At 39.8% G+C, this 13,102-nt stretch overlaps 1 protein-coding gene across 1 annotated transcript in view; it reads left to right on the forward strand.

Annotated features, from left to right (window-relative positions):
* Slc25a21 (solute carrier family 25 member 21) overlaps window positions 1–13,102 on the forward strand; it is a 496,301-nt gene that overhangs the window by 444,414 nt on the left and 38,785 nt on the right. The window contains exons 5-6 of the mRNA XM_040743058.1: window positions 3,320–3,379; window positions 7,710–7,817. Of these exons, the coding sequence (XP_040598992.1) occupies window positions 3,320–3,379; window positions 7,710–7,817 (168 nt within the window). The remainder of the gene's footprint in view (window positions 1–3,319; window positions 3,380–7,709; window positions 7,818–13,102) is intronic.

Raw genomic sequence — 13,102 nt, forward strand, 5'->3', positions numbered from 1 at the left:
AGATGGGAGACAGTGTGTTCTGGGTTCTAGGGTCTGCTATTCAGCTTCCCAGTACCAGAAAGACAATAGTTTTCTATGTTCAAATGTTCCAGGACTCTTGACCCTGCCCAAACTCATGGGAGATTACGAGCATGTGAAGTCTGTTTGTTCACTATTGTATATCTATACCTCCTGTGGCATCTACACATAGTTGATGTTCAAATGAGTAAGTGAAACAGGAAGAAATTTGTAGGGGAAAAGGTTAATATTTGGAGATAATCTCTTCCATTTCTCCAAATCCCCACATGTACTACTTAAATTATCTTGAAGACCCAGACTTCCACTTCTGTTGAAGGTGCAGTAACAGCCAGACTAACACTCCTACGAGAGCAACATCATGAATGGCAGCAATAAACAATGTACATGAAACAACAGTTTTGTTTAAAGATACTGACAACACACAATGAATAACAGTAACATCTGGGAAACAAGCAAGATGAGCCCTATGAATGTCCCAATGTGCTGTCTTGAGAGGGCTTCTAGGCCCTAAGTAAGAAGGAGAAACAGGCAGAACCCAATAAACTCCTTGAGTAAAGATTCGACTCTAGGAATAGTAATGTTACTGGGGCTGACAGAGAGAGAGAGAGAGAGAGAGAGAGAGAGAGAGAGAGAGAGAGAGAGAGAGATTTTCAGTGAAACCCCCCTCAAGTATTGGTAGTTTGAGCCCATGAGAGAACTACCACCCAGGAAATAACTATCCCAGAGGACTAGCGAATCAGAACTTGCTAGTGCACGGGGCTAGGGACAGGGCCTGTGCCTGCCAATCCATCTGGAAGCCTCTGCTTTCCAAGGGCAATGAGAAGAGTGCTCATAAGGGTCTTGCCATTAGAATAGACATGAGTGTTGTGGGGAGCATTTCTCAGCTCCCACTTCTTAGAAGCAAGATTTAAAAGGCTCATGCTCTCATACAACTCAATGGTGTCTGATAACAGAACATCTAGGATGTAAAGTTTCTCAGTGGGTTGTTTAATGATCATACTCTGAAAACAAAAAGAAAAATGGAGACAAGAAAATAAAACTAGAATTGTCCCCAGGTTTATGTTTGAAAACCTTCATTGAGCACTGATAAGAGTTGTGGACTGAGTCCATGTCCCTATACTTCATCGACATCCTATTTTTGTCTTTAACCCCTGAAATGACAGCCCAATAAGAAAAAGTCAAACAAACATTGAACAAATGCATCTCATACAGTACATTACCAGGGTAGTAGAGATTTCTAAAAGGCCCATCACCTCCCAAAACATTCAGGACCCAATGCCAGCATAGATAATTGTTTCCAAAATGGTACTTGGGACAGGATATCAACATAATGACTATAATGTGATGTAGCTCATGAGTACATCCTAGCCCTCATTTTTTAAAAAACTAGAAATTTAACTCAGGGCATTGTATGTGCTAGGTAATCACACTACTACTGAGGAGTAACCACAGCCCATACCCTATCCTCTTGTCTGATAAAATTGTCATATGAATTCACCAGAGTAGTACATGCATGTTCCTGGACCACAGTAGACGTTCATGATTTAAGCATCAGTGGTTCCTCTGTTAATATAAGTACAGACAAGAAACAGAAACAAATTTTTCTAAGTCTCATGTCAGGGAATCCTACTTAAACCATACTATTTCATGACAACTCTGATAGCTAAGGTTTTTGCAGTTGATGGTCCGATAGTTGAAGTGATGCTCTCATGCTGTCATGATGAAGTGGCATGGCATAGCTAGTGTTCACTTCAAAGTTCTGGCAAAGTCATGGTCTAAACACAACGATGGTGATGACAATCAAAAAAAGAAGTAAATGTTCTTTAAAAGAACCAAGTGGGTAGCACGCACCTCTAATCTCAACACTTAAAGAGCTGAAGAAGGAAGATTGCCATGTGTTCAAGTGCAATGAAAACTGCAATGGTGTGTTCTAGGCTAGCTTGGGTTACATAATGAGTCTGTCTCAAACAAACAAACAAAACATGCCTAAGACTTTTGTTTTTCCTTCTGGAATGACTTCTATGGTTCCTAATGTGTCTCTCATCAAAAGAGCAATAGTGCCTACTATGTGGGGTCAGGAAAGCAGGGTATGCATGATGTGTTTACTGTATTCGGAGAGCCTAGAATGGCAGGAATCTAATAAATATCTAGTAATTGAATGAACAAATTCTTGTTAAAGAAAAGACTATCAATACTTCATCTAAAATATCATGGCAATTACTTCATTCTTTAAAAGAATAAGAAATGTCAACTTGTTATTAAATGATTCTTGGACTATTCAAAGATTCCACAGACCATGTACACAAGAAACCAGCTCTTCGTAATGATAGAGTGTAACTAGTCCCCCAAACTGTACTTTTTTTCTTTACCTTGCTTTATTTTATTAAGCTATAAAGTAATACCATGATTTACCATCCCATTTCTTGGTTCTTGAGACTCAGACACTGCAGGTCCTAAGAGTACAACTTATTATCATTGATGTTGGTAGTAACCCAGTTCAGTACTCAGAAGAAAAATACCCTGCCCAAACAGACTTGCTTCCCAAAATACAGAATACAGGGAATGAAAACAAAAGAAATATATTATATTAAGGAATTATTTCATTTTGCCCTGAAAAATGCATCTGTACAACTGAATATCATCCTCTGAAGGTACCATCAGTTATGGATCCCTGTTCTTCACTGTTCTCATCTTCAGATCCTAAAGGAAGGAATAATGTTGGGAACAACAGTCTTTCTTTGATACAAGGAGGTGAACTAGATAAACTTGGTGAGCCCTTCCCTAGTTTATCACGGCATCTTTGCAATCACAATGTTTAAAAAAATCTGTGGAGCTATAAGCAGAACAAGCATTATACACGCAAGGCTAAGGAATGGATGTCTTCTACAAGTGTGTTAGAAAATGGGGCATTTTCTTGGAAAGTGGTTCACAGAAAAAACATATAAGACCAAGGATTTCAGGTCTCTGAGCCTATAATTTTGAATCACTGCCATAAGAAAGAAGTCTATTGATGTCTGGGGAAACTGAAAATGGTCATGGTAAATGGAAGTTGTATGGTTCATTTACTGCTATAAGGGATTCCATCAGATTTTCTGTAAGTTATTATAACTACATGTGAAAAATGGGAATGTTAAATCGACATCTTCCAGCAACAGCCCCAGACAGGATTAAAAGCTGTGTGAGATGGTTCATCATTTTTAAATGCTGATTAATGCAATGATTTACTGAAGGACTTTTAGCCAATTAGAGAGTTTGTTGCAGGAAATTGTTATAAATCTCTACGTTTGGTTTTGCTTCACAGTTTTCCACCTTTGAGCAATACAAGAAATTGCTGGAATATGTGTCACTATCACCAGGCCTGGTAAGTGAGAATATTTATTATACTTAAGTGTGTATGTTATTTCATAAAGCAAAATCCTGAAACAAAAACCCTTTTGATTCCCAAATCCCAGCTACTAAAATATGAATTTGAGTTATTCAATGTTCAGCTACTTGTTGAAAGCCATCTTCATAATAACTCACAATCTGGCTATTTTATAGCTCCCAGTGATGAATTTATGATAATAACGATATGTCTGGAAAGGCCTCTATGAGATATGGTCAAGGATATAAAATAAAGACTGCATTCACCTTTGGAAACCAAAGCATGCATTTGTTTACATACACACTGTGTGTATCTATTTATGCAAAAGTTAATATGCCTGTGATTATTTCCTAACAGGTCAGTTTCCCAGCTGTTGCTCAAGCTGTAGTAAATATAGGACTTAAAGTCACTTGGGATAAAATCATTCTGTGGTCAGAGGCAGACTGAAGGGCCTTTTATTGGAATGACTGTAAACAACTCAGCTGGGGAGAACAGTGATCCCACAATGACACAGCTCAGGTATTTTACAAAGCTCACTAGGCCATTGCCAAGTGACTGGCCATTGCCCTGTGTCATCTTCCCCTGCCTGGTGACTTTGTTTCCTTATAAAGTGAGTCAAATTGTATTTACCAAATGTGTGTGCACAGAGAACTCCAGAGAGAGCAACTGCCCAAACCTCCCTCTCCCAATCTGTAAAAGGAAATATGATGCCATGCATCATTGCTCTGAATAGCAATGTACCGTCTATCCTCTAGGAAAATCCCTGTTTGGCTGCTAAAGCCTCAAAATTCTACTGGAAAGGCAATATTCTTGCCTTCATCTCTTTAATCATGAAAACACTGTAAGCTAAAAAAAAAAAACCAGATGCATTGGGTACATCCACCGAGCCTCATAGGTGTCTGCATATGCTTTAAAGAACTGGCTGCTTGCTTTCCTGAAGGGACAACCCGCTGAGAGTAGAGAGCTTCTTCTACCCAGCAACACGGGTGTTTATGGCACTTTTGGCCTGGGAAAAGATCAAAATCTAAAGTGTGAATTGTGTTTCATTTTTGTACCATCATAAAGACAAACAAAAATGTATAGATTAGGCTGTTGTGTATCAAGGACCATATATCCTTTCCTTGTAAAAGTTTATTTCAGAATGTTTACTCTGACAAACAGATTGTCAAAGAAGTCTTTCTTAGCCTCAAAATTCTTAGATGCCTACTTTCTAGAAAGGATGTCCTTTTAGATAAAGCTTCCAGTCCCCCCTCCTGACTAAACAGAGTAGGAGTGAGGCATGCTCTCCTGGAAAGGAGTAGTTATGCCCAGAATCTCAGGTGGGTAAGATTTTGTTTTAAAATACATGCCTGGAATCGTGGTGGTAGTGCACACCTTGAATCCCAGTGTTCAGGAGACAGAGGCAAGAAAATGGATCTCTGTGAGTGCAAAGCCAACCTGGTCTACCTAGTAAGTTTCAGAACAGCTAGAACTTCATCATGAGACCCTGTCTCAAAAATGTGTGTTTGTGTGTGCATGAGTGTGTGCACCTGTATGTGTGTTATTTTTTCCATAGTATCTTCCTTTGGAAACATCTTGAGAAAACGAAGATTAAAGACTTCCTAATAGGAGTAAATAAAATACGGCCCCCGAAGGACTTGCTGGCTGTTTCAGAGCTGCACAAGGGTACCATGTGAGGAGATACCACAGGTCTTTTTACTCAAGATTTGAAATAGAAAAGTATCTGGACACTCCATCCACTATTAAATGAACTCATGCAAGCCATATACGGTCCTTTTCCTTTCTTGAACTCACTTACTCCCTTTTCCTTTTTGATACAGTGAGGTAGTTAGCTATTAAATATGCTCTGGTACTCACATGAAAGCCAGGGACTCTGGAGATCCGACAGCAAAGGCATGTCTCTTCAACAGTCTGAGTAACATGATCTGCTGATATCTGATCAATTCTTTTGACAAGAGACTGCTGAACACTAGTTCTGACAGCAGATGTAGCTGAGCTTTATAGAGGCACAAAAAAGTGAATTACTTGGAAGGTTTCAGAGTGAGTAATAAAACCCTAACATCTGGATTTTAGCTTTTCCAATCAGAAGAGTTTGGGACTGGTTATTTTTTCTCTCTCCTCGTATTGGCCTCCATGATGGAAGTCTGAGATAAATGAGAAAATATTTGGTCAGTTACCCTATACAAATTACGCTTAAAATTGTAATGAAGTGGGATAAACGGAAAACATCATTAGTATTCCTTCTCTCCTAGAATCTGTTTGCAACTCCATTCATTCTTCCTCTTTTTCATGGGAAACCAGAGCAGTCATGTTTGGGAAGTGATTTAAAAGACTGTCCATGCATTACTTTGGCTCTCGTAGACGAATGAGATGTCATTCTATTTTACAGATGAGGGAACTGGCTTATCCTGAGTTCTGCGATAACTGCACAGCCCCAGCAGCACAGATGGTGCCTTGTGAGAGCTCTTCCTCTCTCCTGACAACTGTCACTCTGTGGCTCTCACTTGACTCTCACTTGGCCCTCAGTCAACCCCAACTCTACCTTAATAATACAGAACATTTCTTATTCCCATCTCTCTTCTTATCTCTTACTTTGAGATTACAAGAGACACTAAATAAGGGCCATCTGAAACCAGGCATGGTACATTCTTGTAATCCAAACACTTGGAAGGCTGAGTGAGGCAGATGGGTCACTGTGAGGGTTCAAGGCCAACCTGGCCTATAAAGGCCTTGTCTCAGAAACTGAAAAGAATGAGTGAAGTAATAGAAGATTTCTGTCTTCCCTGGAATTAGTTTAGCAGCAAGGGATTTTGGAGGGGGAAGGTTTTGCTTTGCCACTATGCTTGCATGCGTGCGTGAGTGATTTCATTGTTGTGTTCATGTCTAATATATATTTTCTAGAAAAACTTCACATTATCTGTAGAAGAAAATTGTTACTTCCTGTTGCTAAAATTCTTTTTTTTTCTTTTTTGAGATAGGGTTTCTCTATATTGTCCTAGCTGTCCTGAAACTCACTATGTAGAACCCATTTGGTCTCAAACCCAGAGAGATCTGCCCTCCTCTGCCTCCCAAGTGCTAGAGTTGGGTTTCTATTGCTGACACTCAACACACAGACAAAGAGAATCTGACATGCTCCTTTGATAAGTGTTCCAGATTTTAGAGAAGCTCATCAGAACGACCAGCAGCCATTCCTGATCACAGTGTTTATTACTTGGGTCTTAAGTGTAAACGCAGAGTGATCACTCCTTTAAGAACAAAATACAGGCTGGTTTAACCCCCAGAAACAGCTGACCTGACAAGGGTTAGCTCTTGAATCCCAGACTGATGGCTGAGACTCTAGCATGGGACTGATCAAGACCCCTGAATGTGGGTGTCAGTGAGGAGGCCTAGGTAATCTATTGAGCCTTGGGTAGGAGATCAGTATTTATCCCGGGTATACAAGTGGACTTTGGGCATCCATCCAACAATGAGAGATTCACTCTCACCTTGGACTCTTGGGGGAGGGTCTAGGCCCTGCCCTGCATGAAATGACAGACTATGGACACCCCCATGGAGGGCCTCACCCTCCCTGGGGAAATGAGGGGATACTAGAGGGGTTGGGGGAGGGCACGGGAAGAGGGGAGGGAAAGGGAGAGGGACCTGGAATTGACATGTGAAGCAACCTTGTTTCTAATTTAAATTTAAAAATAAAAAATACAAAAAAGGAACAAAAGACAGTGGGATGTACCTCTGTGACAAAGCTCTGCCTACTGAATAAAAGGCCCTGAGGCCATCCCCAGTGCTGGGAACAAAAGCAAAATAAGATACAGAATGAATGACAATAATTGTTTTTTAATAATCTAAAGCAGTGCTTCTAAGAACATAGCTGTCATATGAATGTTTCCAGTTATGTACCTGGAAGGCGACTTTATATAAACATTTCATTTGTAGTTCTATTTAATAGGTGCATTTAAGTAGCATTTTAAAATGGAGCTCTTCCTTTACAACTTAAACTCTTCCATTATATACACGATGATGTTTTAGGATCCACCTTTAACCAGTCACACAGCCTCCCCTTTTGTTAAAGAAAAACATCATTGTTGATGGGGCTTTAATGTTTTATTCTGAAAACATTAGGATGTGGTTTGTGGCTTCTGTAGTTTCTTCTCCATGAATTGTCAGCATCTAATCAAGAATTCAAGATGTTTGGTAATGCTATATGATGCACTTGGAGCAGGGGGTGTTCCTTCATTCTTGTCTTCACTTCAGCTGCATTTCATAATGAATAGAACTTTTAATCTAACATACATGATCAGTTTTTAAAGCACTTATTGACTTATTTTTCTAGGTATTTGCCATTGCTGGATTTGGATCTGGACTAACAGAAGCAGTCGTGGTCAACCCTTTCGAGGTGGTAAAAGTTGGTTTGCAAGTCAATCGGCACACGTTCACAGAGGTAACCATTTAGTTTCCTCCTAGTAAGGGAATAAAAAAAATTGTGTATGTGTGTGTATATGTATGTGCACGTATGTGTATGTGTGTATGCATGTGTATGTATGTGTGTCTGTATGTGTATGTATATGTGTATGTATGTGTTTATGTGTGTGTGTGTACCATACATAAAATTATGAACCCAGAACTTAAGCACTTATAAAGCCACAGCAAAACATTCTTTAAAAAGCAGAATAAGAACAATTCTGGGATAGATAAATAGGAATATACATTTTTATTTTAGAGTACTAATGAAACTTATAGTGACTTGCTGGGGTTCCCCCCCAAAAAATCTCTTCTACACTACATGAGAAGAAACTGTAACAAAACCACTGAGGTGATGGTATTATTGTACTTTTAGAAAGATGAAGTCATTTTTTTTGTAAGTTATCCCACTTCACCCATCACCCTCTCCAAAAGTTTGTGATAATCTGTCAAAGTTGTCTGTGGGTTATATCTGAATGAGCAAGCTATGAAGCCTGTGTAGATGTCACCACTTGGAGAAGGATGGGCCTTGACATCTAATCACTGGTACACAATGTTTGGCGTAGACAGCTTCTCTTGGTGTGTGCTGCGTTCACTTCCTTCTAGTTGCTTAGTAATACCCTTTACACTGCCAAATCCAACTGTTCCTGCTGTATTCTTTTGGATTCCAAACACAAGTCATGGGAAAAACAGGGGATTAACATTCCAGGTCCCTTCCTCACTTTTTAAATCCATAAGTGGGTAGCATGTGGTGTAAATTGGTCTGTGGTATCTGCTGACCTGGGTACCCCTGCCTACTACTTAAGCAGCTGGTTATGGGTGGAGACCTCCTCATCCCCAGCCCATTTCCTGCCTGCTAATATTTCCTGAGAGATATCTGACAGCTTCTTTGGCAGGGAGAAAGTGGGCCCTACTCACCTGTCACTGTCAAGACCTGGAGAGGGGGAGGCTGAGGAGGTGTGGGGCTTCTGGAACAGATGGTATCCACTCAGGTGAAGTCAGCCTGATTCACAGAGATTTTTTTGTTGTGACTGCAAATGGTTTTGAACATCAGAAAGGGCTGAAAAATCTCTGTGTACCCCTAGATGTTTGTTTATGTTGTTACCCAGTCTTACTAGCTTAAGAGAAAATGAAGGTGAGGAGTAGAAATAGGAAAGGAGAGGGGAGCTTTTCAAATGCCCCCATCAACATGCAGCACTTAAAACAGAATCTGTTTAAACTTCAAAATAAAATCTTCCCAAGAAAACTTAGTTTATTAGAGTGGGAAAACTACCAGCAAGAAGAAAATTTTGGAGGTCACTACTCAGTGACTGATTTTGCCCACGGGGAAGCCTATCTTAGAGCAAATGGGGAGCCAAGGAACAAAGAGGTCCTCTAGATGCAGGTCTCTGTTCAGGCAACATGTGACCACAGGAACAAGAATGGGATAGAATACCAAGGAACACTCACTAGAATAAAAACAAGGCGTGTCCACAGCACTGTGTTCATTCCTAATGTTCTTTTCATCTCTCCTGATCACAGGAGAGTCTACAGAGCCCATGTTTCATACGCCAGTGATTTGGCTAGGGTGTGATAAACACAATGCCCATTCAACACAAAAGCTTGATGCATGTGAACACACTCCAGGCCCCTTTGCACAAGTGCAATCTGTATAAGCTGTTTACGTATTTCAGTCACTTTTTATATGAGCGATGGATGAAGTTTACTTTGAGTCAAAATGATAAGATTTTCCGCAAAATGACTGGATATAGAGAGTGCCATATTAAGTGAGGTGACCCACTCTCAGAAAGACAAAAAGCCTGTGTTTTTTTTCTCATACAGAAATCCTAAAATGTAATGCTTGAAATACTAGTATAGACTTGGACTGGACAGGAGACCACAGGAGAGGAAGGAAGATGGGGAGGAAAGAGAGTTTTATGGGAATGAAAGTGCAATGAAGGCTACTGAGGCTGGGAGAACCCAAGGGAAGGAGGGGGCTGGGGAAAGGGGGAAATAAAAACAAAACCCAGTTTTTTAAAAAAATGAAATCTAATTTTCTGTAACTAATAATTTTTAGCTGAGTATACAAATGAAGAATTCTTTTTCTAAAATACCAAAAAAGTGTATCTTTCTGCACATAGTATAAGTATACAAAAGCATAAAAGATAATCCAGACTCTAGGGCAGTCAGTGCTGGCTCAATAGAAACATAATTCCAGCCACTTCCCTAGTAGCGAAACGAAGAAAACCTGGTGAATTTAATGTAATAACATATTTTACTTAACCCAATATAACCAAAGTATTCTAGGAAGTTATCTTTTTAGATCAACTTTATAATTTTAGATTAGTAGGAAGAAAAAAACACACCTTTCTATATGAATACCTTAGTTGTTGTTGACATTCCCCGCCAGTGTAACCCATTTATTACTGCTGATAAACCTATATTAGCACATCACCATCCAAAGTCTGTAGCTTACAGTAGGGTTCACCCCTGGTGTTGTATATTCTATATGTTTAGATAAATTTGTAACATATTTACCATAAAAACAGGGTAAAAAGCTTGCTGCACATGTGTGAGGACCTGAATTCAGATCCCCAAAACCCATATAAGGTCAGACATGGTGCCACACATTTGTAATCCCAGCACTCCTATGATGAGATGGGATGCAGAGATCATGGGTAGACTGGCATGTGAATCAGTGGCAAAAGAAACCCTGTCAAATTAGATGGAAAATAAAGAATGACACCTGAGGTTGTCCTCTGACAACTACACATATACTATAGTGCATGTGTATCCACACTCATGATTGTGCATACACAGACATATCATAATACATATAGATGCAAACAAAATGTAATGAGATATGGCTTTGTTACTGACATATTTCTTTGAAGGGACACCATGACAAAGTGAACTTATAGAAGAAAACAATTAAGTGGGGACTTGTTTACAGTTTCAGAGAGTATGCTCAGGTTTCTATTGCTGTGAGAAGACACCATGGACAGAGCAACTCTTGTAAAGGAAAATATTTAATTGAGGCTGGCTTACAGTTTCTTAGGTTTAGTCCATTATCATCATGACAGGACATGGTGGATTGCAGGCAGACAAGATGCTGGAGAAGGAGCTGAAACCTCTATATCCTAGACTCCAGAAAGCAGCCAGAGAGAGAGAGAGAGACGCTGAACCTGGTGTCGGCTTTTGAAACCTCAAAGCCCACTCCCAATGACACACCTGCTCCACAAGGCCATACCTCTTAATCCCTCCCAAATGGTTCTATGCCCTTGCGACTAAGCATTCAAATATAGAGTCTATTGGGGTCATTCTCATTCAAATCCCCACAGTAAAGAGTGGTTTTACTACCTAAGATTGCTCTATGCTCCATATTCTCTGTGAACACTTTGTAGCATGTGTACTAGTTTGGCTTAATAAAAAAAACCGGAGACAGATATTGGGGATAAAGCTGAATATCAGAAAAGCAAAACAGCCAACCACTAGCTATCTCAGACCCGAAAGTCGATCCTGTCCTCATACTGCATCTCCAGACTGCATCTGTCTCCACCAAACCTCAGACTGCTCTGAGCTCCTGTATCCTCCTCTCTTGTATTCGTCTCTAGTGCTGGAACTAAAGGCATGGGAACACAAGTGCTGAGATCACCTTTGTGTGATCTGTTTCTCTTTTTAGACGGGATCAGTTTCATGTAGCTCAGGGTGACCTTGAATGAACAAAAAGCTGTCTGCCTCTGTCTCCCCAGTGCAGGGATTAAAGATGTGTGTCAACACTACCTGCCTTCTATGGCTAACTAGTGTGGCAAGCTTTGCACTCTGATCGTCAGGCAAGCTTTATTTGTTAGATCATAAGCAAAATATCACCACAACACTTGCTTTTAAAAGCGGTACCTGCTCATTGTAGGAAATTTAGAAAACACAAAAAAAATATAATGAAAGTATTTAATTTCAAAAGAATGCTTATAAGGGTTCTGTCAAGGCTAAGACTCACTTTTGCAGGTACTCCACTACTGGTCAGATAGGAATGACTTGCCAGCCCATCTTAGGGCTCAACCTTGCATAATTTGCGTTTCATGACTTAATTTATAGTAAGAATACCCATTTTGTTTTGTTTTTACAAGGCAGGGTTTCTCTGTATTGTTTTGGAGGCTGTCGGTCCAGCCCAGCCTCGAACTCACAGAGATCCGCCTGCCTCTGCCTCCCAAGTGCTGGGCTTAAAGGCGTGCGCCGCCACCACCCGGCTAGGATACCCATTTTTTCTGATATAATTTTTAACAAAGTTAAAAACAAAGTTTAAACCTTGTGAGCAAATTATTTCAAAATGTGTACAATCAGAGCTATCTAGAACAGGAAGCCAGATATAGAAAAGGCAAAGCTGGCCCATGGTTTGGGGGACACAAATTATAACTCCCACAATGCTTTACACTGAGTAGCCTTGAACACAGTAGTTGCAGTTCCCTCACTGGCAAAGTTGTGATGCTCAGTCCATCTTCCTTGTAGCAAGACATTTCTATGTAGAGGTTACAAGCACAACCCTGAGGAGACTTCTCGGTCATTAACTACCTAGTGCCCTCGTATCTCCTATGTCAGATAATACAGTGAGGTTCAATTATACATGTGTATTATGAAATGTGTGTGATATAGGAAGCTGCTAAAGCAATGTGTGTATAGTGATAGTTTTATAAATGTTGTAGACATTATAATATGCTTTTTGCAAGAACTGAAAAGTGGTAATGCACACAGTTCTTCACATGAGCTTGGAAAATAGTAGGCCTAAACCAGTGATAACTATTTGTGGATATAAGTTGGTCATATAAACCCTTTTGTTCAAGAAAGGACAGATTCATCTTGAAATAGTTCACTCATTAATATTGAGCAGCGCCTCCAGTCACCAAAACAAAAACAGCTTATTTAATGATGGCCCGTCTTCTTCTTGTCCACTTTAGGACCTTCTCAAATACCATCCATTCAGGCTGAATTCTTCTTGTTATTTCATTTTACTTTTACATTGCTTACAGCTCACATATAATTGCACAGATTTAGGACTACATCATGTAATAATCAGATCAGAATGTTAGAACCTATCTGTGACCTCCTATATTTATCATTGATTATTATAAAAAACATTTGGGATCATCTTTAAAGTTCTGAAATATTAAATACAATATCATTTACCATAGTCCTCCTACTATTAAACAGAACACTGTAGCATGGAAGCTCCTTTTAAAAAATGTAAGCAGATCCTGAGCAGCAGAGCTGACACTATTGACCCTAGTGAAC

The sequence above is a fragment of the Mesocricetus auratus genome, unplaced genomic scaffold, assembly GCF_017639785.1.
Source record: "Mesocricetus auratus isolate SY011 unplaced genomic scaffold, BCM_Maur_2.0 Super-Scaffold_15014, whole genome shotgun sequence".
NCBI lineage: Eukaryota > Metazoa > Chordata > Mammalia > Rodentia > Cricetidae > Mesocricetus > Mesocricetus auratus.